At 46.6% G+C, this 27,767-nt stretch overlaps 1 protein-coding gene across 2 annotated transcripts; it reads right to left on the bottom strand.

The window, feature by feature from the left end:
- LOC144147209 (monocarboxylate transporter 12-like) lies at positions 1-24,258 on the bottom strand. Of its 2 annotated transcripts, XM_077679280.1 has the most exons (4): positions 23,722-24,258; positions 18,125-18,268; positions 10,964-11,848; positions 2-2,192 (listed from the first exon to the last, which is right to left on the bottom strand). In XM_077679280.1, the coding sequence occupies exons 1-4, from the start codon at positions 23,948-23,950 to the stop codon at positions 2,029-2,031; spliced, it is 1,422 nt and encodes a 473-aa protein (XP_077535406.1). In that variant the 5' UTR covers positions 23,951-24,258; the 3' UTR covers positions 2-2,028. The 2 variants fall into 2 exon arrangements, with proteins under 2 accessions (XP_077535407.1, XP_077535406.1); XM_077679281.1 differs by lacking the exon at positions 18,125-18,268 and having other exon boundaries at positions 1-2,192.
- Between the last annotated feature and the right edge of the window lie 3,509 nt (positions 24,259-27,767).

The following is a 27,767-nucleotide window of genomic DNA, read 5'->3' as shown; positions in this document are numbered from 1 at the left end:
AGGTATTTTAATCACTATATTTTGTTTTACCCGAGGTACCTGCGCACAAGCCCTTGGCGAGGCCCCACGAGCACGGGATGTGTATGTTTACCTATTAATTTCACTTATGGTTGGGGTGTCTTCGGCTATCACCTCGAGTGCATGAGTATTTCACGTTTTGATATCAGTAATTGTGGCATGGACAGGAGTGTGTGTCCTAGGAAGCCTTCCTGTCCGTGAACCTGGCTTGAACAAGGGGCCGGAGGACGTGAGTGGTAAGTAGTGATCGCTCCCTAGAGTGCCATTTATGCCTGTGAAGTTGGTCGGGTTTATGCTATACGTGCGTATTAGGTCGGGGGATATTCACTGTGGCCACGGCTTACTCTACAATCCCTAGTTGCAGTCATCCACACAATAAAAAACTGCGGAGTACCCTACTCGAAGTTTTTCAGCTCCTGTGCCGTATGGCTTATCCCCTCTGAATAAAGCCAGTTTTTGATACCATATTGCAGCCTACATCGTGAGGAGCATAACATAATGTCCTCCATATACTGAGCCAAAGAACAGTAGTGACATAAACTATACATTTTATTAAGCAAATTTACCAAATAGCAGCAGGGCTCTCTCTCTCCGCTTATATGGGCAGTGCACATCGGAATACATAACAGATGGAACGAATTGAAAGAGCCGCATCACACAAAGCAAATTGAAATGGTAATACTCATAGATACGGGTGGCTACTTCCTAAACAACTAGGCTAATATTTTACAGAGGACTGCGCACCGGCAAACGCATTCCTATTGCCGTGTGATCCCATGTGACCATGAAAACCTTCCTGAAAATATGTGCTTCATCTACAATCCAGGGCATCGCTTGGCACTCATTCGACCCTTTCCGAAGCTTTAACCCCCAAAACCGAGACGTCTGCGTACGAACGCAGCAGGCATACTTCGCAGGAGTAAACGACTACCAGGGAAATGAACATGCTTCCGACATTTTCCTGTCCCAGGGAATGCCCCCATAGCCGTGGAGACCACAGTCGCTCTCTCCACAGCGACTGTATGAGTACCCAACACCCAGGAGTCATGCCTTCGTCATCCTCATTGGCGTATCTTATTTTCCACCTTCCACATTGTTTAAACCGCTCCAGAACCACTGCCGAAAATATACCTCGTCGAAAACACGGAACCCGCGTTCTTGGAGGGAAATAAAGCGCGTCGTGCCACCACCCGCACCCACGCTTTCAGGCGGTCCCAGCTACCAGCTCACCACCACCTCATTTCTTGAGAAAGACTATCAGGTCTTTCTCCGGGCATTTTGGGATGTCTTTTGGTATGATCGTCTGTCTGGTCGCAACCATCCACCTCTAGAAAATAGGTTAACGTCTACCAAAGACTAGACTGCCAGCTACAGACTTTACAAGCCAACATGTTCCCCTACCGCCCCGTACTTAATGCCATCCACCATACTTGATATTTCTCCAATTGTAGCTATTCTCCTTCACACTGCAAACTTCACCATAGGTTTACGAATGCGTTATGTCCCCACCCTTCCTCCTGTCCTGTTCCCCTTGCCTGCGCAGGCGGCCTGCATGCTCGCCAGAGAGGACTTGGCCGAGCTGGTTGATTTGGCATGTACCGTCTACCTGGTGGCCGCAGGCGAGGGATTCCTGAACAAGGCAGCCCTCTGTCTTCTGAGTAAATATGACAATTTTGCGTTAGTATTCACCGCAGTTAAGCTAATTCCCAATCTTTCTTTGCACCACAGTCTTATGGTGCTTCACTCACGTCGGAGCGACCTATGTGGATGTTTGTAACTTTTTAAAGTCAGGTATACTGTACAACATTCTTAAAGTCGCTGCAATACTGTCTGCTGTAAAACCGACAGCGTTCGGAGTGGTCACCATATTCTTAGGGAGGCTTGGAAGAACTGTTGCATCTTCTCATTAGGAGGAAAAAGAGGAAACAACTACAGCCGTACCTGAGCAATCCATCTTTCCCTGCTACTTCCGCCGTTAATGAAAAGTGGTGCAGGCACCCATCAAACACCCTATTTATTCCCATTTAATGTACACTTGTGGTTAACCTGCCAAGCTCTCTGTTTTCTTATGTCCCGATAGGTAACGCAAAACAAAGGCACCGAAGCCACAATGTTCACAGCCCCGAAGACGCGATAAAAGTTGTCGTATGACCCAAGAGTGTCCCTGAAGAAACCTGCAAAGGGAGAAAAAACCAACTATGTAAGTGTTAGACAACAGATATTCAATGTGCATGACAGAAGGTGAGAGTCGGTAGGGCAGGCGCCATGTTTAACTGCCTTTACTGATTTTACTTCATGAACATTTCTTACTTTGGATCTCGCTTCGAGCATAGGTATTCAGAAGTAGTCTTGCACTTCTAGATATATTCCAACATGTTGTATTTTTCGATTTTTTGAGCTGCATCTGCTACCCTCGTGTGCCACATTTGGATTTGCTTTGAGAGATTGGGGGAAAAATGGGAAAATTAATGACTCAAACTGTACATTACGCCGACAGTACGAAATCTTTCTGTGGTGAATATTCCTACAGGCGTCAGAAAATAACTAATTAGGCAGTTGTGTTTAAAATATAATAAGCAGAATGGCATCGCCAATTTAGATGCAGCAAAAACCTATCTTCGGACCTCCACTGTGGGGACCAAACATTTGAGGGAGTTGTGTTTAAAATATAGTCAGTAGAATGACATCACCAATTTAAATGATGCAAAAACGAATCTTCGGACCTCCACTGCGGGTAGAAAACATTTAACGCTTATTCTTTATTTGAGCTTCCTTTGTTACGATGGCGTTAACCGTATTGCTCTCTCTTCCGGAGGCACATTGTATTTGGCAACTTTAAACAATAACTGTTCTCAGGCGTAAACGGCATATATTTTGCGAACTTGGCTTATGTTATTTATTTCATCGGTTATGTGAGTGTACGGAAACAAAGGGGGTCAGTTTGGAACGTGCCTTCTTTGCGGAGACAAGGACAACAGTACCCTGAAAACCTTCAATAACCGTAAGGTTAAAATTTATAAATTACAAGTTAGCGAGCTGAACAAGTGGTGCCGCCTTCAAGAGTCGTCAAGCGCCTGTGTTCACTGTGGTGTTAGGGCAAGCAGAAAATATACCCCCGATTCAGGGAACAGTGCATTTATTATTGCATGAAGATTTGTTGGGAAGCAGCCGGGCATCTGAGCTTACATTCAAAGTAAGGATAAAGGGCGAGTGTTTCTATGACCGTGAAATCTCGTGTTCTGTTTTGCTTTGTGATTTCAGGAATGCAGGACAAAAGTAACGAAGTTGCATGCGCCGGTTTCTAAGAATGCCTCAGCGTTATATCCCTTCCACTCGCGAACTCGAGCCTCACCCGGATGCGGCCGCTTTGCCCTGGCATTAAAACCCGCAAGAGGACATTTCTTGCACGCCCCTCGCATCGAAGGACAATAGAAAACCGCAGTTAATGGAGCGGTACCAATATCGCTACCGTGGTCCGTGTTGTCGTTCTACAACTCAAATACGCCATGGCTCAAGTTTTCAATTGCCACGTACAGATTCCTGTGTTAACGTGTTTTTTTGCTGTATTCACATCGTTTCGTCGATAGGACTAACACATCCCTTTGTGGCCATCTCGTTCGTTGTGTCATCAACGAGGCCAAATCACCCTGTTAGTTTAACAGAAAGGCGATCGATGCGTTAGGCAGTTGTCAGAGGGCCCGAGTTTATGCATTTAGGCCTAACATCATGACAAAACTTTCTGGTGCACTTAAGTCTTCCTAACTGCCTTGAAGGTGCAAGCACTTTGGTTCCCTCCGGTTTTGTAGACCTTTCTCCGTGTTTGCATTGTTGGTGTACTCGCGATGTTGACCGTGCTTGTCTGCCGCAGAAACGTGCGGTGCGCCCGACATTTAATTACTGTATACCCAGGCCAATGTTGCTTTTTCTAGTCTCAGTTCCATTATTGCGCTTCTAGAGGTAGTGGCGCTGGGGAAACACTCCTCCTGTCGTTTTCTTTTCATGGAGGAAAGAATACTCAGGAGAGGCCCCTAGCATCCCAATGCATTGTCAAAAGTGTGGAGGAAGTTACGTCGTTTTTCTTGAGCCCATGGACAATGTTGCTTACTTGTTTACAACTGCGGCGGCCAAATTTGGGCAAATAGAACGGACAAATTTTTAAGGCGCTTGGTATGTCGCTGCCTCACTACGCTAGCAAACCAGCGCAGTCGCTAGGACAAATGTTTTAGATTAGGCCAGTTTGGAAACTCCGCCGTCGGAGGCGGCCTTAACTCGTACCCCGGCCGCAGCGGCGCTTACGTCGCGTCGAGATCGGCGGAGCGAGCCGCTGCCGCCGCCGGCGACCTGCCGGAAAAATCCCCTTCGCTCAGCGTTGGCGAGAGCCACAGTTCGTTCTTTGCTCACTTTGTGTTTCTTCGTTTTGAAGTGAAGTGAAATTTATCGCTACTGAGACGTAGAGCGCAAAGACCGCAGTGATGTACGACCCCAAACAATGCTCCCGTCGTCCGCGTTCGCCATCCCGCGAGCCTGTTGCTATGACGACGATAAACGCTACTTTGCCAGCCTTAAGAGCTGAAAAATCGTCCTTCTATCTCAAAAACGACGGCCGTTTTTCGATTGAAACTTTGGGTGAGGGTTAGAATGGGCAAATTGAAGGCGAAATCAACAGCTTAGAACATGATATCGCACCGAGGAATTAGCGACGAAGCTGTTTTCGCTTCGAAGCGGGAGAGCAGGGCGACGCCATGTTAGTCAAATCAAACCGGAGACAGCAAAGGATGATGGGATAGAGGGCTGGGCTTCGTGGGCTCAAGTCATGGCGTACTCGGCTTCACAAATGTGACGTCAGGGCCTCTCCTAACGTTTTCTTTCCTCCATGTTTTCTTTTCTGTCCGCTTCTCTCCGGCGCAACTTGCGGCGCGCATGCACGAAAACGGTGACAGGCTCAGCTGCTGCTACCGCCCGGCGAGGCGGGGAGGCCGACGCGTGTGTGATGTAGAGGCAGATTTCTCGTGTGTGCTCTCTAAGACATTGTGATGCTGAAAAGGGACGCCAAGAACCCCAGGATGAATCGTAGCGCGAAATCTCTTTGAGTGCTGTTAGCAAAAGGTGAGAACATCGTTCGTATGCCGTGAAGCTGAGCTAAAGTATAGGAATATTGTCGTGTTTTACTATGCTTGATGTCAGGCAGCCTTGTCTGTGTTGTATTGGGCATCAGTGTTTCTCGCCGCACGAGGCGTTCACGCAGGTAACACCAATAAAGTGTTCAAGTGATATTCAAGCTGGCGTCGTTGCTGCGCAAGCGGAGTAGGCCGGGCAGCCTAGCTTTGGTGGCTGCGCGCAGGTCTCAGCGGAGCTAGGCAGCCGAGCGGCAGTTGCTGGGTGGGATTCGGGAAGCGAGGAGGGCGGCGGCAGAACCAACCGGCATGAGAGGGTAGAGCATCACCTGTCCCTCACGCGAGCTGCACCCTTCGCATTGTTGCCATGACAACTATAACGCCTTCAAGGCCAACATGGTGATGGCGTTGCTATGCCAATATGGACGCAAGAACATTTCACCAGGCTCATCAGGGGATCATATGTCGGTAGTACCAAAATTACCCCGGATGCTGGGTTGAAGGCTAAAAGACCGCCTCCTGCTATTGGCCCCGAGGACATTCTATGGCGCCACCTTCGAGTGACGTCACTTGTAAGACGCCGGGTTATAGTGTTGTCTGCTAGAACACATTTCCTGTTCTTATGCGACCACACGTTTTTTGTTGTGGCCATCGTGTGCCTCCTCCTCGCGGTTTTGATGCAAATTACAGAAGAAAGCTGTCTACAGACCAAATATTCCTGCCAAGCAAACAACGGCTCCCTTGTTCCCGAGGGCACCGCCGCGGCTGGGTAGTTGCTACCATCGCCACCGACAGCTCGTACGCATCCAGCTAACGCCAAGGACGATACAATTGGTGCCGAGAAAAATAAGCTGTTAATTCATTATAAAATACTTCCGACGTGACATGTACGCTACTGTGTGTGCAAGAAACTAGACCTTGCAACAGCGACAGAAACGTGCCGGTTAGTTGTGATCTCGCCACGCGTACTGCACGCATTGCCTGGTAAATGAATGACTACGTGAGACGGGTGAGCGGAATGCTTCGCCGCATAGGCTTAGAAGTGCTGTTAACATCTGCACTTTCGTTTAAGCAGTACCGATTTCCCCTCCAATGTTTTGTTGGATATTTATGCCCTGATTTGATTAACGATCACTAGTAATCTGTACTGCTGATACGTTTACTTTTGGCGACAACTTTTCTGCAATGTACGAAGGGTATTAACGCGAGTTTTTAACGCCTTCGAGCGGGCTTAGACGTGGCTATGTTTATTCTTAATTAAGACCTCTGAAACATGGGCTATTGCCTGTTTACAATGAGCCTGCGCCTTTCTCTAGCATCAAGATCGAGAACTCACGATTTCTGACAGAAGGCGCGGTTGCGTACGAGGCGAAACATGTCGCGGGGTAATTGGGAGTTTAAGAATAATAATACCAAGCGTTGGAGGCCCCCAAGAATGTCGGGGAACCCAAAGAAACACGCTTGCACGCGGCGAGTTTTAGAAGAGGGTCTTCTCCAACAGCTAGCTCAGCGCCGGTTTCGGATGCGCGGAGTCCGATGTTGGGAACTTCAGGCTTAGCGTCGCGGCAGATATTTTATCGCCGCTATCGTTACAGTGGCGAATGACACTCACTAACACAAGTTTTCACCACTCGGTCACCCCCTTCCTCGTATGTGGAAGTTTGTATTCGTAGTGACTGCCAGAAAGCGATCGATGATCAAGATAACTGCCGCGGCCACGGCCGAGTTTTGCGCGGAGGCAACGCCACCCTTCGGCCGCTCGCCGCACCGTGCGCGAACGGGGAGGCGGCGCGGGGCCCGACACCTGCGGCCGATCGGCCTATATCGCGCAATATATTTGAGCATCGACTTGAAAATCGCAGCTGATGACACTACGTAGCACAATTTTTCACCACACTAACATCCACTTTCGCGAATGTGGATCTCCTTTTCTGCGATCAGTGTGATTTGAAAAAGCGCCAAGAAGGTGTCGCTGTCGCGACCTACGTCGGTTCGAGCCTCCGGCGGGCAGGCACGGCGGAAGTGCGTGCGGAGCGTTTAGCGAGCAGTAAACACTTCATGATTTCCTGCTCCACCTATGTCTTGAGACCGAGAACCGAAATCTAGAAATTTAGCTAGGTGATCGTAACTGAGCTAAATGTTTATCAGGGAAAGGAGCCGCAGCTTACGCTTACAGTAGTTTCGGTCGCATACGTCCGCATACACCACCGCGCTCAAGTCGTTTGCGGGCAGCCTGCCAAGGTTATAAAGTCCCCATGAGGTCCAACTACGTTTCACGCACTGATAATGAACTTCAAACACCGAAAATTAGCACGAAAATGCACTTAGAAAGAGCGTTCTAAACGAAATGTCACGTGCAGCAAGCCAACTACGCAGCAAGGTAGGAACGGGGATCCTACAAGTGACGTCAAAACGATCGCAGCGCCGGCCTCTCCAGTGGTGGCCCTGGCGGCCAATACCGGAGCAAGATATGGTTCCGTCCAACAACCCAATGAACGCTCTGCTAACTGGCAACTTCCTTTAGGCCGCTATGACGCAACTATTGGCGCACACTCGGGGAGCCACAGGATGCTCGCCCTGAGTAAAAGGCTCATATTGGCGGAGCCGAACGCCAGGCCGACTGAAAGCTTCCCTTGGTGCGCAGTGGAGTCCAGAGTCACTTGTGACAGTGAAGAACAGAGATCGTTGAGCTAACTGTGGGCTTTTTAAAGGGACACTGAAGTGATATGTGAACATTGCGGGATTACTAGCGCAAATTGTAGTCCGGAGTCCCCAGGCCATGTTTCGACCACTCTGGGCGCGTTAACGCGATTTTATTTAGTAGAAAAATTAATTAGAAAATGCCGTCCTCCTCTCTTTACGCTCGCCCATTTTCTGTGGCGTTTTCGTGTGACGTCGGGAGGAGCCGAGCTCGCAACTGGCTGCGCTACTGCATGGCTCCCCGGCCTTCAGAGTGAGTCGGCCCAGCGTTTCGTCCGCCGGCCGCCGACGGGTCGTCGCTATTCGCTCGCTCAATTGAAACCAAGCCACAACACCTTTGTGAATGAAAGAATGTGCCTTTCCTAACTTTGTTAGTTTGTACACTGTGTCAAACTCAGAGTCCGGGTCGCTCCACACAAGCGCTGCACAAGTGCACATGCGACGCTTCGCTGACTTTACGCTAGGAGGAAAATCTAAGGCCAATTGAAGGCGGGAGAAGAGTCAGCGAAGTCAATATAGGTACTAAGAAAATAAAATCACCTGAAACTTTTACCGTACAGCGCAAAACTAGGGAGCAGGAAGCACTTTTTGCGCTGGGTAAACAAGCACAGCGGTCAGCAGCACGACCGCACATCTGCGAACGATATTCCGTCAAAGAAATGCAATTGCTAGACGTGAGATATTGTGGAAGTTTGGGGGACACTTACTGCAGGAGTGATATACAACAAATAGTCACATAAAGTACCTAAAATGCTTAAAATAAATAAAAGTGTAAACTGGTCATACATTATAAACCTTATATATCCAAGCCGGCCAGCGCCGGCTCGTAGCCTAGCGGTCTGAGGCGCTGGAATTTGTTTTGAAAGGATATACAACAAATAGTCACATAAGGTACTTAAAATGCTTAAAATAAATAAAAGTGTAAACTGGCCATACATTATAAACCTTATATATCCAAGCCGGCCAGCGCCGGCTCGTAGCCTAGCGGTCTGAGGCGCTGGAATTTGTTTTGAAAGTCGCAAGTACGAATCCCCGAGGGTGCATGTATTTTTTTTGTAGGTTGATTTTTTCGTATGCGGCCAATGTTTTTTGAACTGAGTTCACCATTTTTCGGCCGTAACGTTCACTGCTCCACGAGCGAGATCGCAGAACGCGCGCATACTGACAATGACGCGCTAGCGAGTTCTCGGTGGCGTGCTGTTGCCACAAGCACCGACTGCTTGCGGGCAGTGGGCCCAGGCCTGAGTCAGCACACCCTTGGCCTGGTGCGAACTAGCTTTTTACGAACAGACATGAGTGAGGCAAGTTCCGATAATGCGGGAAAAGCGCATGGCATTTGAGAGTCTGCGGTGACGCGGAGGGCGTTCATCCACTGCGTAGGCCCGAGTGATTTCTACGATTCCAAGCCGCCGTGGGAGGTTTATCTTAGACATTTGACAGCCGACAACATGGCAGAAGCGCGGTAAGGCGATAATTGAGAAATCGATTATGCCCATCCAACAACGCCATCAGATGTCAAGCATGTTGTTTTACAGAACCGAAACCGAAACCGAAACTTTTGATTGCTAACCTTGGGCATCGTCCAATCACGGTGCCCCCCCCTCCTGACGTCACAGCTTTTAGTTGGTGCGGCCGCCGCAAACCGCGCATAGTAGTTTTTCTTCTTTCGCGCTTTGTAAAATAATTACCGATTTGTCAACAGGATAAACGATGAATAGTGTCAATTTGAGCCAGTCTACACAGTGCAAGCAAAAACGGGAGCTTGACAAATTCACTTCAGTGTCCCTTTAAATGCACTCGAAAGGCCCTGATGTACTGGTCCAAGCTGCCGTTCGCTAAAAACAATCAAAGCCCATTTCTCAAGAGAAAAATAGTTAAAACGCGAAACCTTCTCCCATGCGATCAGCGTGAAAGTCGCAGTTAAAATACAAGCTGTTTCCACCGTGCCCCAAAGGCGCTATCAGAGAAACGTCGGCTTCATACCGCGAGGGACCCAGATGTGATTCCAACCACGGGATAGGTTTCTTTTTCTTTTGAGGTGCTTCATGTGGCTTTGTGAAAACCCGCCATCATCACGTGCACTCCCATTCTGTAAAGATGAATTCCATGCACTGCTTTTTTGCGTATGTTTGCCATCAGTGAGCAACGCTTTAAAATGTCTGGTACCACTGTCCTTTAAATGTCCCTTAAAATTTCTTTTGGTGCACTTCGAAATTTTTGAAGTGACCATAATGACCGGGAGACTGCCGGAGCTGCAACATGTCGCCGTGTAGTTGAGCCAGATTACGTATTTGCACTATATGGCCCTGATGCTGTACGTGTCTGCCGAGTGCAATGTGATTTCGTCGTCAGTATAACAAAGTGACATTACGTTCAATATTTCATAAGCCCCGTCATAGAAAGGTACGTTGATGTACCTTTTCTTGCTGTTGTTTATCCGCCTTGGCCAACCGGGACTGCCAAGTGAAAATACGGCAACTAACTGCCTGTTTGCCCGTACTACATTTGTGCGTTCGTTGTGACCGGCCTCAGCATCCCATTATTTTCCGTTCTGCTGGACCTCCGCTCCTTGAGGGGGAGGGAGTGGGTGCGGGAGCGTTTGTAGATGACAGTGAATACAGAAGCGAGACTGCCTGAGCAAGAAGAGGGAACAGAGCTTACGCATAAGCTTGAGTTTCGCGCTGACCAGTACAGCCATAGGGTGACGTTCTGTCTACGACACGGCTTCCCATGTCTGTCTACCACCGCCCTCCCGTGCGTACCTGGTTGTTTTCCGGCTGCTGACACGCTCGCATTGTGCGAGCACAAAACCTACTTCTGCAGTGTACGTCGTCTTTCAGGAGATTCAGAGAGAACCGCATAGGCGCACACGCGTGCATCTGGCGACGTTTTTGCCGCGTTTTATCAATTTGATCGATTCTAAACACTCACGCAGTGCTACCAGAATTGTTCTTAGAGTAATGTCATTGTTACAACAGATACAGTGCGCCAAACATCCTACCACCTTAACAGCGTAGATCGCCCCCACAATTTCTCTGATGCAACATGCAGTCTACCACATTGTTTTGAGAAAGGTTCACCTTGACAATGTTACCGGGTGCTGGACAACGGAAAGTGAAAAATGTGCTCACCCAAAATAGTCGGGTTTCCAAGTGATATGGGGATTAGGGAGAGGCCCACGAAGCCGGTGAACAGTGGTAACCGGGGGAGGCCGAGGTAATCAGCGATGAGGACGGGCCGAGCGGACATCACGTATCCCTGGCACACTCCTAACACCGCGTTCAGAGTTGCGAAGCACGCGAACGATTCGTTGAAAGTCATTCCGAAGAGTGCTAAAGAAGACCCAACCAGTCCCGCTGCCGCAAATAAGCAGTGGCCGAAGGGAACCCTATCTGAAAGAAATGGAACCACAGTTCGGCCCAGAATTTCACCAGCGGCACCATACGTCTGGAGGTAGTTTGCACTGTCCAGCGGAGCTCCTTTGTCGCGTCCGTAGTCGACGACCGTAGTGGCATGACTCGTGGTGACCCAATCGTTGACAAAGTATACTATCACGAGGACATAAAATTCAGGGATTACTAGCAGTTCCGCGGCGCTTTTCCAAGAAATACTAACTATACCATCGGCTGGCCGAAGCCGGCGGGCGGCTGACACCGGCTGGTGTAACGTCTGCTGGAACTGCGGTTTTTCAATGCCACTGACCGGCTGTAGCTGTTCCGCTTGCCCTGGACTGCTTGAATCGTGCGCTGTGTCAGTGGGGTGGCAGCAAAACCGAAAAGGACGAGGATGCTTTATCAGCATTACGAGCGGTACCGCATGCATTACGCAAGCTCCGCATAAAAGAAGCGACCCCTGCAGGCCATAACGATTGACGAGGAGAGGCACAAAGGCAGGTGTTGCAAGTCCCGCAACCGACAAGGCCGCAAACTTGAATCCCGTCGCTGTCGCCTTGTACTTGTCGAAGTAGAGTAGGGTGTACAGGCCGAAACTGGTCAGGGTGGCACCATACCCTGCGCCTGGGGTGAGGAAGATAAACACAAAAAGCGTTCACTCCAGTTGTGTGAAACTTCCCCTCGTTAGCTAGTTAAACGTGCAAAACTCTAAACAATTGCTTAATATCAATTTGTGTATTATGGTTCGTAACGTATTTCTGGAAATGTGTACGGTACAGTAGCCCCGTATACAGATTTGCACTGCACTTGTCTTGTGTATTGTAACTGTATTGTTCCACAAACATATGCTGTACCAAGCCTATAGCTAAAGGAAAAGGTGTACTTTATTTTCAACCGGAAACATTATTCGCCAGAGCTGTTTGGGTACTTGTGCACATAAGGGTTATTAATCACGAAATTTGAAAATATTACAGTTAAATTCGCATAATTTCCTAGATAATGCGTTATGTGATATCCTGTGTAATGAGCATCGTTACGGTTCAGTGTGAGCACGGGGGCTATACGCAAAGCTTTCGGGGAATTCGTTGCTTCTGTAGTGAAAAAGGAATTACTTGTCATTTTTTCCATAAAACGACGGTAGTTTTACAGCCTCGGCCGCCTTCACAAATTTTCCTTTATAAGATGTCAGCCCAATTAGTAGTTTTTTTTCGCACGTTATGAGGTCTAGGTAATGGATTAACTGCATACAAACGTTGATGCAATAAAATTTATTTAGACATCACATGACACAAACATCCGCCAGCTAAGTTAGTGAAACTTTTGGGTTGGTGAAACCACGAGAAGTCACCTAGTTCCACCAATGCCGTAAAATGGACGAGGCGTATTGGATTTTTACTGCTCAAGAAACGAAATCATGAAAATCTTTACGAGATCCTCTACACACATACTCGGGGTTGATTTTTACGGCAGAAATGCTGTGTCGCCATATCTTCCAACTTCATTGCATTCACAAACAATTCAGGCACAATGAACTAAACAGGCGAAAGGAATGGCATCTCTTTATTGCTAACATTTTTTTGCAAGAAATGGGATTCAGTGAAGCCAAAGCTCTTGCAACAGAATGACGTAGGCGTATTCTCTGTGGTATTACGAGACCTCTGCAACGTGAGACGCTGTAGCTTCTATTCGCTATAACTATAAATTGGGGGCATGAGTATGGGGCAAGACAAAATAAAAATAAAACTTTATGCACACGGCCTTACGTAAAGGACGCCGATGCGACAGCAATTGTAAACAAGATGCACAAAAAAAGAAAACCATCAGGAAACATCGGGGAGGGGGGGGGGGGAAACTTCAACGGGATGTTGTGCGTATTTCTACAGCATCCGCCCAGACAATTGTAGCAAGCATACAGCAAATAGCGCAAAAGTTTAATTTTTAATAGTATAAATATTCCTTACATTTTTGTGGACTGTCATGCTAGCGCGGGAAAGGGGTGCTGCCGCCACCATCATCACCATTGCTTGGTGAGCACGGTTGTGGCGATGATAGACTAGTGTGTGAGTGGGCGTCTCAACGCCAAGAAAGGGAATGGCGAACCTAGCCGATGCCACTTCAGTAAAAAAAGTGTATCCGGAGCATTTACGCTGCGCCTGCCGCCATTTCTTCTTCCGATTTCCTTACTGAGCACGCTACCTGGCAGAGGATAAGCTGAATATGAAACGGGTTAGTCAATGGTTCTAACTGGGGTTACGTCGATTTCAATAACCCTTAAGTACGCGTGCTTGAGGCTAATCTTCGCAGCGCCCAAGTTGGCATCTTTATTCACGCGGATGGCAAAAAGCCTCCGGGATTCTCACCAATGTAGACGCGACCTCCACTTTTACAACGAAGCCGTTGAGATGTACGCTTATATGCACCATCCCTCATGCTTTCGTCGGCGCGGTAGGGCGAACAACGCCTAGGAGTGTCCGCGAAAAGAAATTGGGGCGGAGAGACCGGTAAACCCTGCCACCAGCCGAGGTACGGGCGTCGGTAGAGAGAGTGTAGCGTCAGTGCCACGCGTTGCCTTACATTGACGCAGAGGGGAAAAGAAGGCGCACGCAGCAGCAGCGGAAATACGGAGGAAGGGAGAGACTGAGGCGTTGAATGTGACGCAGCCGCTCCATCCACCAATCACCTGGACATGGCCGGACGGCAGGTTACCGAACTTTTATGCATTTCAATCCAGTGTACCTAGTCGCTTTTTTCTTTCGTAGATGTGTCCGACCCGTGGAAGCGAACCGAATACTTTGTGCTATGGTTAAGCAGGACAGTTCTAACAGCCGCGCATTTCAAAGGCGAGTTTTGACGTCTTTCAAACGGGGTCACGCAGGGGCAGGTAGTGCACGTGCGAGCGGGTGAAAATAACATAACAAACTTTGCCGAGTACCTCCGCAGTCAGGACTGTGTAACGCCCAGAATTTCCAGAAAAATTCGTATTTGGTAAAAGTAGCACCTTCAATCGTTATAATAGCGTAAATAGAGATAATTGGTGGAATAGAATATTGAACAATCAAAAAATGGCAAAAAAGAAAAGAGATTACAAAAATCATCTGAAAAAATCACAAATATGCATCTTACACATCTGCCGCAACCCAAGAATAAACAAAAAAATGCGTACAACGATGTTCAAAGTACGAATAAAAATGGTGAAAATAGCAATAAACTGTGTAAAGCCCCGCACTTCCACAAAAATACAGGCTTGGCCAGAAAACGCCTGTAATCACTATGATAGCGTTAATAAATATAATTTTTCCCACAGAATTAAATGAAACCAAACAATAAGAAATACAGAAAAAATAACAATTGAATAAGAAATGATCTTACAAAATTAGAAATTTGAGTCCTATGCATCTGCCCGAAAAACCCACGATTAAACAAAAAATTTACGCAGTAAGACGTCCGAAATACTAAAAAAAAAGCAATGGCGAAATTGGCGACAAACCATGTAACGCCCTTAATTTTGGAAGAAAATGCAAATTTAGCGAGAAAGAACACCTGCAATCATTGTATTTGAGAAAAAGGAGATAATTGGTCACACAACATTAAAAACAAAAACAAATAAAAAAATTGGAAAAATTATTTTCACAAAATGCATGTATGTATGTATTTATTGCACAAAAGAAAGAAAGGAAGGTCCACCAACAGGCGTAAATTGTCTCGCCTAGGGGCGGACACCGGAACGCCTGCTGGTGTAGGAGAGGTGGGATAGGGAGGAAAGAGTACATAGGAATAGGGGGATAGGGTAGAGGGCTAACATAAATATATGACACATGGGCAAGAATAACACATATACATCTGACAAAACAAAAAAATTTGCGTGTTATACACACCCCTCCCCTTCAAACCCAAGAACAAACAAGAGAAGTCTCTCAGAATGACGTTTGAAATACGTATCAAAATATTGTAATTAAGGCCAACTGCGTAGGCGGCGCGAAGTGCGTCACAAGAAGCAACCGCGAACTGCGTCTTAGAAAGTGAACGCACACCCGCCGCGGTGGCTCAGTGGCTAAGGCGTTCTGCTGCTGAGCACGAGGACGCGGGTTCAATTCACGACCGCGGCGGCCGCTTTTCTGACGGGGGAGAGAAGCTAAAACGCCGTCTGCACGAGATTTTGGCGCACGTTAAACATCCCCAGGTTGTCAAATATAATCCTGGGCCCTCCCCTACGGCGTGCCTCGCCGCCTCGTTGCGTCGGCCCGTTAAACCCTACAATCAGTCAATCAAGAAAGTGAACGCCCATCATCGTCGCTCGCACGCCTCCCCCTTACCTTTGCGCCAAGTTTCGCACACACCAGCGTCTCGTGCGGGAGTAGGATACTACCCTCTCCCGAATACTTTGATTGATTGCAGGGTTTAACGCGCCGACGCAACGCAGGCGATGAGGCGAGCTGCAGTGGAGGGCTCCGGATTAATTTTGACCACCTGGGGATCTTTAACGTGCGCCGAAACCTCGTACACACGGGCGTTTTTGCTCTCCGCCTCCATCAGAAAAGCGGCCGCCGCGGCCGGGAATCGGACCCGCGACCTCGTGCTCAGCAGAGCAACGGCTTCGCCACTGAGCCACCGCGGCGGGTGTCCCCAAACACTTTCAACAAAATTTCCTGCGGAGTTTTCTTTCTGTTGTCGCTCGCTCAGTTACAACGCCATCGCCATGCCGGTGCCAGTGGCCATCGCCATTGCTGCCGCAAAATTGCGGTAGCGGTGGCCAAACTGCTGCTCACTAAAATGAATGTATACTGCATCTTTCGCTACTAAGAGCCATACCAGGCTATAAGGAACCCACGCTAGGCACACGCGGCGTAACTATTCCACGAATTAGCGGACAATTGCCGCAGAATTGCTGCAGATGTTTTCCTTTATTCTGAACCAGGATAACATTGCAAAAACAAATAAACAGCGCTCTTCCGACAAAAATGTGATATGATACGGCCGATCTGCAGTGAGGGAAGGGCTTTCAGAAATCAATTCGCCGACGTGAAATCGTGCGCAGATTTGAGAGCGATATTTCAGATTTTCAGAGATTTTCAGGACTTTGCTCGGTCCAGAACTTACACTCTGGACAACCGGCGTAACAATTCTACGCTACAAAAGACAATCTTCTGAATTGATGCAGATTTGCTCCTTTTTTGCCAACCAGGATAAAATTAAAACAACAAGCAAACACTGCTTCTCTGGGGAAATTTGTTGTGATATGACCCATCAGCAGTGAGGGAAGCGCTTTGTGAAATCAATGCGGTGCCGTTATATCGGGCGCACATTTTGATTGCGGTACTTCTGCTCGGGCTTTTGTGATGCACCGTTCAAGAATTATATTATTTTCAGACTTAACGGAAAACTTCATCGGACAATTAAGTCTCTCTTAAGTGATTTCAACGCGAAATCCACCAATTATCGATAAGTTCTTCACTGCTGCATCGTGTTTCGAGGCCGTCACGTTGAGCCGTTATTTTGCCCACATCCCGATAATTCTTGTTCCATCCTGGCAGGATACCGGGTTATCGCTATAGTTACCACACTTGACTGCGGCTGTTCTGACCCTGGTTCAAAACTCATTCAAACTCAAATACGTTTCTATGTGTATTTTGTTTACTAATCTTTCTTTTTAAGCGGCAGTAATCTGGTTTCATTCGTGTAGTCGCCAGCAACAATGGTACCTTTTCGCGTACGATGAGACAAGTAATGCTTTCGTCTTACGAGGTATGCAGAGTTTTTTATAGATCTGCTCAGAATGGTCTTTCTCAATATTTCACATTCGTCTCTACAACTTGAAACGAACCTCTTTTTTTCGTTCCCCTCAAACTTTTATGGAAACTTACATCTCTAGCAGATTCCAGTACCCACCAACCGATGTCGCCCCAGTCGCACCGGGATGGGAGCGGACCAATCAGAGTGTGAGCCGGGAAAGAACAGGGTATATTGCCGGCGCGCCTCCTTACGCCTCATGCACTGCGTACTGCGCGAGTTCGAGCGGGAGTTTTCTAGAGAACAGCAGTGTCGACGCCGCGTTCAACTCGGGTTTCGAAACCGGGGAACCAAAACCAAGCGTTAAAATCCAGTTTTACCGAAAAAACTGAAAATTGTCTCAGCGACAGCTTTCTTGTCAATGTTCTGTACATCTGAACCTAATGTATGTATCTCGAAACAAAAATGAAATAACCCGGTAGGACGACTCTATTATCCCACCGAGTTTCTACTACGCGTTTGTTTCCCGAACTTCTCTGCCTGCGCACAGCTTCGCTGGTCATCCTTCTTCAGAAAGTGTAAAGGCACTGAAGTTTTTATTTTAATCAGAGTATGCACTAGTATTTTTACAGACTCAGGATGCTCTAGTTCACGGCTGCAACAAAGTTGAGCTGTTGCTCGCTCGGTACTTCTTTTTCGGGTATTTGTTCCTCTTAGGCGGTTTCAGAAGCTTGCTGATTTTTCACTTACGGCATTTCAACCAGACTCGCTCTAAAAAGGTGACGCAGCAATTGCGTCAGCTGTTTCAGATCACGGCACAAAAAAGACAAAGTACTGGGACATCTTTGTGAAATTGCAGCACAATATAGAGTTTTTTGTTGTTTTTCCTGCGGACCTTAGTAAGTACTTTAATTAGTAACGATGGGCTGCTAGGGTTTGACAGCGGCTCACTGCAGGGGTTTTGCACAAGTGTTGCACTGACTCCTTGCCGTTCGTGACGTGTGCTGCCCTAATCGTAGGTTAAGCGTAGAGCTCCCCCACAAAAGTGGTGTATGCTCGTGTGCGCTGTATTTGCAATGTGGCAGGGGTCATTTATACAACAAAATATCAACAAGCAATGTGTTTGATATCACATTATGCAGTGCTACCGATGGTACAGTCTGTAACTCTCACCGTAGACACCTCCGATTGCGACGCTCATGCACGTCATGTTTGGGCAGAAGGCGCCGCCTACAATGCCTGCGCAAACCATAGCCACGGAGAGCATCGTGAGCCAGAATACAGAAACCTTGGTCTGGATCAGAGCCTGTCCGAACCCTGCAAAGAAAAAGCGGACGCAAAAGAAATTGAGGCGGCGCCCCAGCCCGTACAGTCGTCTACTGCCGCACGGACCATGTATCACCAAAAGCGATAGTTCTAGGGCAGAGCCACCAGCGCTGTCTGCTGGCCAGAGGAGCCAGTGCGATGCCAGCAACGTATGGAAAATAGACATGATTGATTAATTGAAATGGTTGTGTGTATAGAGTTTCTTAGTAAGTATACTAGAGAGAAAACTGCACCTGGAAATTTATGTCGTCGTGAGGGGTTATGGGAATGCCGCCTTGGCATGACAATTCAATTTTTAAGCGGTTTTTGGGATTTGCTTTTTTCAGTATGCATTAACACGTCTACGAGCTACGAGGGAGCAGAAATGCTCCCTTTTCTGTGGTAGCCGTGAGCCGTGGCAATCGTAGTTAACGTTGGTCATGCCGGAGTCGAAGAAACGTATGACTGGGCGGGTGATATGCAGTGCGAAAGTCGCAGCTAACGAAAAAAAACCAAACGTAGCTTCGACGAAGACAAGATACGACAGGTAGGGTCGCCTGTATCCGTCCTATCTCATCTTCGTTCCCAGCTGTGTAACGCCACGTTTTCTTTTAACAAAAAAGTATTGTATTCCCGGATACACAAATATTTTAATGATGTCATATTCTGCACAAAAATGATGCCAGGACAACGAACACAGGAGAAATGCGGATGGTGCTGTCGTCTGGAAGAGTTGAAGCGAACTAGTGCATCATGACGCTAACGAGCGCCGACAGATGGTATAATGGCGGTCCATGACGACACAGGCGGGCTTGATATGAGCTGCACTGATGCTGGCGTGGTTTAGCGTGCGTAAGCTACAAATGTGCCATGAGTCCTGCAGTAGTGGAGGGCTCCGGATGAATTTTGACCACCTGAGTATCTTGAACATGCTCGGAAATTCGACACACGGGCGGTTTTGCTTTTCGCCTCTATGTGAAAAGCGACCTCTGGGGCCGGGAATTGAACCCGCGTCCTTGGGCAATGGAGCAGAACACCTTAGCCAATGAGCCTCCGCGGTGACGGTAGTACAAAAGGGGACCGCGGTTTCTGTTCACGGTGTGGTACCGTTCGGACGTGTCCTGGCTCACCTTTTATTCGTAATTGCGACAAAACATTTGCTACCGCTATGTGCGTTCTAAACTCCCCACGTGATCTGTAAGTTGGAAGCAGCGTTTTTTGCTGCAGGCGTAGGAATTTGAGCTTCTTTTATGTCTGTGGGACTTTCACGTTTATTTTTAAATTTCTTACGATGGTATCGAATACTTCTTGCAAAATAAACCTGATGCTGTGATTGTATAGATTGGCCGATATTATTCGCTCTTCTGGGTTGGGAGGGGGTAATTTTCAAGGGGTAATTCTCAGGGGGTAATTCTCAGGTTTATGCAACCGTAGCGTGCACGAGCACACAGCACGACTGCTGAAAGGGAGAGGTATTACTGGGTGTCTCTGTTTAGTCGGAAGCCTCTATGGTTAAGTTATGATTACCGGGATTTATATGCTTGTCAAGTACACTTTTCTCCAGCAGCTATCGTACAACTGCTCCTCTTTTTAAACTTTGTTTGACAGAAGTGCGGCCATGCAGTTTACTTTGTAAGTGGAGGCAAATAAACAAACACCGCTTTTAAACGTTCTCCTAAAGCGTGTCACATTTACTCCTCGGGCTTTCACCTTTTGACGTATATCCTAGAAGATACTACACAGCCCGCGTCCTGCAATTTAACTTTATTGAACCAAGCTCGCACAAGCGGTCTCTCATGTCTGTCTTCTAATTTGTGTCTGTCTAATTCGATGCACCCGGAGTATTCGCCCCATACCGGGCGACATGAAAAACGACCTTAGGAGAATGCGTCAAGGCCACCCGTGCTGCTTTTGGAATTGTTTTGCGGCACCGCCAGAAATAATAGGTCAGCGAAGTGCGGCGACAGCCAACCAGAAGAACTGGGTGGAATGTATTACGTCCATGATACAAGTGAGGCTCTTTTTGGCGCTCTGCGCAACGATGATGGGCCCCTGGGTGACCTGCCATTCGGAGTAGCTGTGATACAAGCTCAGTAGTAAAAAGATAATCGTATAAACAAAAATGTTTAACAGTAGTTTTTGAGAATCCCCCTTCGTTTCCAACTCTATATATATAGGGGAAAGGCTGCTTCAGAAAGCTGCTAAAACGGTGGTCCTACGAAGTGAAAACTAATAAAGTGGCATCCCATGCTGTCGCCGACCATGCACAACTGCTGAGCCTCTAGGAAGAGTGGGGAATAGAACGCTTTATTCTGGCATCAATCTGGCCGCGACGACAAGATTGGAATCACTAGGAATACCAACCACGTAAGGCGCCCTTATTGGCAACACTGAAATTGTGCACACCATTAGTAAAAATGGGCATGTTACTTTTCCCCTGAAGCACAGCGGCGGTCAGGAGCCCAATCGTCGAGACTCCCGATCATTTGGAATAAAACTCATTAGGGTGCCGAAGATTGGCGTTCTCGAAGATGACGGACGGAGCGACAAATTCGAGACGTGGTTAATACTATAAGGAGTAATGACTTTGTACGCCTAAGACGCCGAGTCTACCCCTCCCATGCTCCATGGGTACACAAATCTTTTGAGCGACAACGACAAGCCGCAATATCCTTGATGTAGCCCTCTACACAACCGTAGCCATAACTTTCGAAGCGATTTCGAAAGTCTGATTAGCATTTGATTCTGCAGATATTTCAACTTCGACACTAACTACACCAGTTTGAACAAATTGCAACACCGAACAACGCAATGGACGCTCATTGGCCCAGAGGAATTGCCACGCCTAAAATAATGAGAGAACGGACACCTGCAAATAAATTATTTTGTCTTTTATATGTTAGGTCCCGGTGCCATAAAAAAGTCCACCACTGATGTGAGTGCGTAACCAGCCATGCGACGATTTTGCTTCCCCAAGCATTATCCTCATCTTTCGTGCACCGACAACAGCTGCAACGTGGTGGAACCACTGAATCTTGAACCAAGGCAAACAATTTCCAAAGAAATTGAATGACAAACATTTCACTAAAACCTAGAACTTTTTTTTTTCATCAACCGTAATTGATGATGACTAAATGGAAATATTGCATTTTATAAATTTATTTGAGAGAGAGGAAGCCCTTTTACCAGCGTAAAATAAACGTTTCTTCACCCTCTCTTTCTTTTTATTAGAAGAAAGCAGAGAAGTCTGCTGGGATATATTCGCCTGCATGCCGCTCTGCAGGGATGCGGCGAAGGGAATAAAAGCCCAAAGAAAGCAGGGAGAAAGAGGAGAAAAAAGGAAGAGGGTAAAAATAAGGTACATGGACTGTTCCCTGGGTTATGTACAAGTCCAGCTGGTCTCACAGGATGAGAATAAAGTTCTAGATTGCCTCTGCGACGCTGATGTCGTGTAAATAATAAAACGCTGAAAATGACACTTTTCGCGGGGATGATGGAGATAGCCACGGTTCAAGAAGCGATTTCAATAATATAGGTCCGTTGTTGAGGCACTCGGTCAGAAATTGTTGCTGCGACTGCTTGCATTTGCCCAACTTGTGTTGTCGGTGGCGCGACGCCTTTGGAGACTACACGAAATATTCGGAAAACATTAGGAGGGTTTGGAACTGTAGGGAAAAACATATTCATGGGAAAGCAATATTTTTTAGGTAGCCGGAACAACCGGGGTTATTGGCAGAGAAAATGGCCGATGGATGGTACAGAAAAATTCTGGATGGTTGGTGCATGAGAGATGGCACAGGCTGACATATGGCACGAAAACTTCTTGGCTGATCAAAGGACCAAAAAACGAGTGGTGTAATGCTCGAAATAACAGACGTTTCTGAGGCAACTGTCTACAAAGAAAATGAGTCAAGAAGAAAATTTCGCTAATTCGGCTGTGTGTGGGTGTTGAACCAGGACTGCGATACGACCATGGAAACCCCTAAACCCCGGTTTTCACTGATTATACCTGAGAAAACGTGAACAGTTCGAATGGGTTTCGGCCTTAGAAATAAAAACGTGCCTCCGGGGCATGCACTGCGGAATACAGGAGTGATTTCGGCGGGCTAATTACGCAAGTTCAAATTAACCGACTAGCAAAAATAGGGTTCTCTAAAAGCCCTATCAAGGGCGGTAGACCCAGCCGGTCACCAATTTAAAAAGAAAAAAAACTGCACACAGAAAAGAACGATGTTTCTTAATCAAAATTCACGGCTGCACCACTGGACCCGCGTCGTCTCCGTCGATGCAAAGAAAGTTGGTACACTGTAGGCAACCCCTGATGACTGTGCTGAACTTGAGCACGACACCTTCCATGCTATACTCGGTTCTTCGACTCCCAATCGCCTATATTAACAGCACCTATGCAACGCGGCTGCCCTCGGCAATGTTGCGCTTAAAAGTGACGGGAGAGGCAAAACGTAGCAAAATAACTGAACCAACAGCCAGCCAAGAATCAGAGGGCGCAAAATCACGCACCACAGAAAAAAATGAAAGAGGAACAACGTGAACAGCAGGAAAGGGGAACGAGGGGGCGGAGCAGCGAACAAACTGGAGCAACTGCAATAGACTTCGAGGCATCCAGCTCAACCAGAGCTGTGAAAGAAATGTGATTTTATCAGGCCCTTCCAACAGATGGTGCAGAAGCAAAACAAAGACGGAACGTCATCATCCCCCATACAATACGGTGGTACACACAATACTGGCACATCTGTCCTACAGTTCAAGCTTACCGCTTTCGCATTCATGACATCGTAAAGAGCGCTGATGTGACCTCCAGTGTTATCTGACATTTTTACACTTGAGCTTTTTCTTAGCCCTTTTGGTAGTGAGGTAACTTCGTAGAACTTGCCCGTTTTTTCCGTTTTTCTTTGACGTAGCCGCTGTTATTAGCCTAAGAAGGGCTGCCGACGCACATACAGGAACATATAAAATTGTACTGGCACTCGCACGTTAGCAGTGCTCACACTCCAACTACCCACTGTCGTACTGTCGCCATGGAAGATTTATTTCCTTTGGAACCAGGAAGTTTTGCGTGTGGCTACCTGCGTGTTAAAGGGGAGTACTTCTCAAGAATGTATCAGTTTAAAAACAGTCTCGAAACATTTGTTGTATTTAAAATTTTTATCCGTCTGCAGAATACATGGGAATTAAAAAAGAGATTTCTACAGTTGAATGGCGTCTAGTATCCACCATATTAGGAGACCCAAGGTTAGGAGTGGGGGATAACCCTGCCGCGCAGCACTCGAGGGATTAGAAGAGTTTCTAATACTCAAGTAGTATTTTTTGTACCATTGCACTGTTACTCACGCCATGAATGTTTGCGCCATTTCTCGCAATGTGGATGGTCAACAGTTGTTTGGAGGATAACAACAGTTCCTTCCATGTCCTCTAAAAAACTCCCCATAAAGCAAAGCAGCACTTACCTACGAGCGAAGAGGAGACGAGGAAAGTGCTGTCAACCCACGACGCAGTTTCACGGTCGACGACGAAGTGGTCCATGTAAAGAACGTACAGATATCCTTTACTGGAACTGATAATGGCGACCAGAAACATCACAGTCGCCGCTACGACTGGTATCAGCCAACAACGGTCTTGCAGGTGGGCTGGCGGCTGGAAGCTTGATGTCTTTCTCGTCTCAGATGGCACGTTCATGTTTTCGTAGGGACCATAGAGGTAGAAATAATAGTGTTGGCGATGCTTTAAAACATGCGAAATTTTGTTGCCACTGGATTTCACTATTTGGGTGATGATAAGGGTACAATGCACGAAGCCAACAGAAACTACCAGCACAGAAACAAGTTACGTAACGGTTTCTTCTGACTACGTTTACTGGCTTGTTGCATGAGTTGAGACAAATAAACTTGCTACGTTCTTAAACGCTTCGCCTAAAGTGGGACAGAACATGCTGAGGCTCTCTCTGTGTAAGCAGGAGACCTTGATTTTTGAGTGCGGCTATTTCAACAAAGCACGTGTACGGCAAATGCGGTGAAGAAACTACAAAAACATTCGCCAGCTGCTTCTGCACCTGTACTCGTTCGTGGCTAGAGTACCGGAAAACGGGCTGTGTCAGGACCCAAACTCTGTACTAGCGCATGTGGAACGCTTGAGGTACAGGAACGCCTTTCGACGCAGCGGAAAGCAATAAAAGGAGGGAAATTTAAAGTTATTAAAAGAATACCAGCAAGTTGTTTGTTTCACAAAAACACCACCAGAGCAAGGAATGTTGCAACAACAACGAGAAGTGTTTTTCTATACATACTTGTGGCGTTTGTTTTTCGAAAAGAGCCAGATCCACCTAACGTGAATTTGAGAAAAAAGTAGAAGCTTGTTACTGGACCTAAATGGAACACTGTCAAAGCTATTACATGATATATTTTACGCGTTAACTAGGTTAAGTTTATAGGCACAAGTAATTCAACTGTGAAACTGCGCTTTAAACGAGGACAGCGAGAGAAGAAGACGCAGACACTAGTGCTGACTATCAACGGAGCAATATTTCTTTGCATAGCAGGTGCGCATGTATTTTGTTTGTGTTTCTTTTTCTTTTTCACACAAGGGTGTGACGTCATGGTATTTTTCCTTTATATTTCCGCAAGCAATAAAATATTGCACAGTTGATAGTCAGCGCTAGTGTCTGTGTCTTCTCTCGCTGTCCTCGTTTAAAGCGCTGTTTCACAGTTTAATTATGGACCAGCTAGCCCAAACCCAAACTTTAGTCACAAATAATTCAAAAGTATGCCGGGGATTTCAGCAATATTGGGGTGATAACTTTGGATTTGGCTCATATTGCATTAAAACACTCAAGTTTATGCGGCATTCTTATGAAAAATTCATTTAAATGCACTTTCAAGCATTGTGCTATTGAGTTTTGGTGGGAAAGGCATTAAAAATATCCCAAAGGGCTTGAACAACAGTAGAACTATACATGTAGAGAAGGTAAGTTTTCTTGGCCCCATCGGCAGCTCTGTTCAAATTATTCCATAAGATAATTTGTTTGGTCACGCCTGAAGGCACGCACGAAGCAAGCAAGCTCTTCATTCCTTTGCCATGGATTTCCAAAATGCTTCACCAGACCACCGTTCAATCTGTTTCTTCACTCTAATGAAGTGTATCGTACTCTCAGAGAAGGAAACGGTAAGCGATATTTGCCAGGGCTTGTAAGCGGCGGCTATTTAGTTGAGTAATAAAATGGTAAATGTGGCAGTAAAAATAAATATAACCATAGTCATTTTGTTGGGACGGGAGAGATGAAATGAAATCATTGTATGACATCTGTCAGTTTTATTGTGTTCACTCTTCCGTTCACTTCGTCGTTGGCACCTGGGGACAGATCTCTCGCCTATCACCTAATTGCCGTCCGAATTCATAATAAGGCAGCTCCGAAAAGCAAAAAAGAAACGCTTTCCGAAAACTCCAACTAAACAGAGTGAACATTCAAGCCAAGCCAAAAGCGAGCCCCCATTGGGCAAATGGAGACCACCAATTATGATCTGGGAAATAGCTGATCTGGCTCATTTTTGATACGAACTATGATTTGCGTACACGTTTTTGGGGCGTTATGTCAACCCCTTTTCACCACCTCTTTTTTGGTGAAGTTGCAGAGTTGCTCTTGACGCTGCAGTTTTTTCTGACTTAGTTTCGGTTTCTGGAACGGGATCATTTAAGAAAAAAGCCTCACTTGTATTTGTGTGTATAGTGGAAGAATTTAAGCAAGCCCAGCTCCTGTTTTACGAAACGTCTACTAGGTCGCTCATTACTTTCTAACGTGTGATGATGTTGCAAATGATTTTTTTGGCAAAAGCAGCAGCCAAATAATGATTTGGTACTGTAAACATGAGAGATTTATGGCCTGGCAAGGGATTTATTCTTGAACTTTTGCAACCCTTCTTATGATATAATAAATTTACCGCTACTTCAGAGTGGACGTAGAAACGAAAACCCCGAAATATAGATTTGGATTGGCTCCTAATATTCGTGCATCGCCATCCTCTAGAGTGGTGGTGAAAAAAAATTCAATTGAATTTGCGATATGGTAATGACAAGGCGTATTCGCGGCATTGTAAAAGTATAGCTGTAATGTGCACAATCACTGGGTGGGTTAGATACATAGGCTAAAAGGCACCCTTACTGTTCCAGACATGCCGCTGAAGATTAACGGTTTGTCCAAACACAGCTGTCAGCGTATGATCACAGCGCCAAACTTCGCCTTTCGTCTGTTAGTTATACTACTACATCGAACACGAGTGTAACGAAATGAATGAATCCCTTCCAAGAGCGGACTGGCTCACTTCTTTTTTCGCTTACTTCGTGTCATCTTCCAAATGAACGTCGAGTGCAGATTTTTATAAATTGTTACGGAAGCAGATATGTCCCACTATTAGAGCACCAATGTGTAAAGAGAACTGAATGGAGGAACCATGTATTTACTGAAACTTAACACCTCTCATGCGCCTTCAACCACGGTTCCACAATGAACGATGCTTATGTTGCTACAAAAAGTTAGTTTATGGGAATTCAGTGCCCGCTACTTTACTGTAATTTTAGTCCAGCGACTCGTTTCTAGTCCCTTTTGGGAGAGATTCATTGATACAAAATTACTGGCATTGCCGTCGTGTGCACCGGGCCCTTGTACAACCGAACCGTTCGGTGTAATGGCTAGGTTTCAAGATTAAAGGTAATTGATCTATCTTTTACACCTATCCCTATTTTACGTGAAATATATTGAATTGCTAACATCTATACTTTAAAGCTACCACACGGCTCCCATTCGAAGTAATCGAAACAGCGTTTTTTGGCATACGGCCAACCAGAAGAAAAGCGGTGCTAAAATGATACTGCTCTCTTAAAATACCATTTTGGAGGCCAATCCCGTAACCTAATTCCACTTCGGAGCTGGGCGAGTTTGATGAATACCGAAATAAAATGTAATTTTGACCAGAATCCCGTAGCTATCCTGTCCCTATATGCAGCGCATCGAACCTGGTATTGACAAAAACAATGACAACTTCTAACACCGAATGCGCTCAAGAACGCTGAGAGCTTGTTGGCTTTGTGTGATTTCATCATGACAGCTTTGAACCCGATTTGTGGGGATTTAAGAACATCATCCCACTAGCCTCTCCTAATTCTCATCACTATTGATTTCTTCTAGTGAAGCGTAGTTTTTATATTTACCTCAGCTTGAATACCACGCGCGTGTTGAGCGTCCAGGTGTGCTACACTCCTCGCCCTCAAATAGATTATAAGTGTCACGAGAAAGTAAAGTTAGTGCCGCATATAGCCACCGAAGGATCGTGCGGACTGATCGAAAAAGCCCACTTTCTTGATGTTGCGCAGAGAAAGCTTCGCCTTGCAACGATATTTCTGGTTAGATCAGGTTGCTCTCGTAATACATGTGTATAGATGCAGGGTACCATGAATTGCTTCTGATATATTTATTGCCTGTGTTCCCTTTCGTACTCGTGCCATT

The sequence above is a fragment of the Haemaphysalis longicornis genome, unplaced genomic scaffold, assembly GCF_048455015.1.
Source record: "Haemaphysalis longicornis isolate Haplotype H1 unplaced genomic scaffold, Haemaphysalis longicornis Haplotype H1 scaffold_7, whole genome shotgun sequence".
NCBI classification, from domain to species: Eukaryota; Metazoa; Arthropoda; class Arachnida; order Ixodida; family Ixodidae; genus Haemaphysalis; species Haemaphysalis longicornis.
This window is presented reverse-complemented; position numbering and strand designations above follow the sequence as displayed.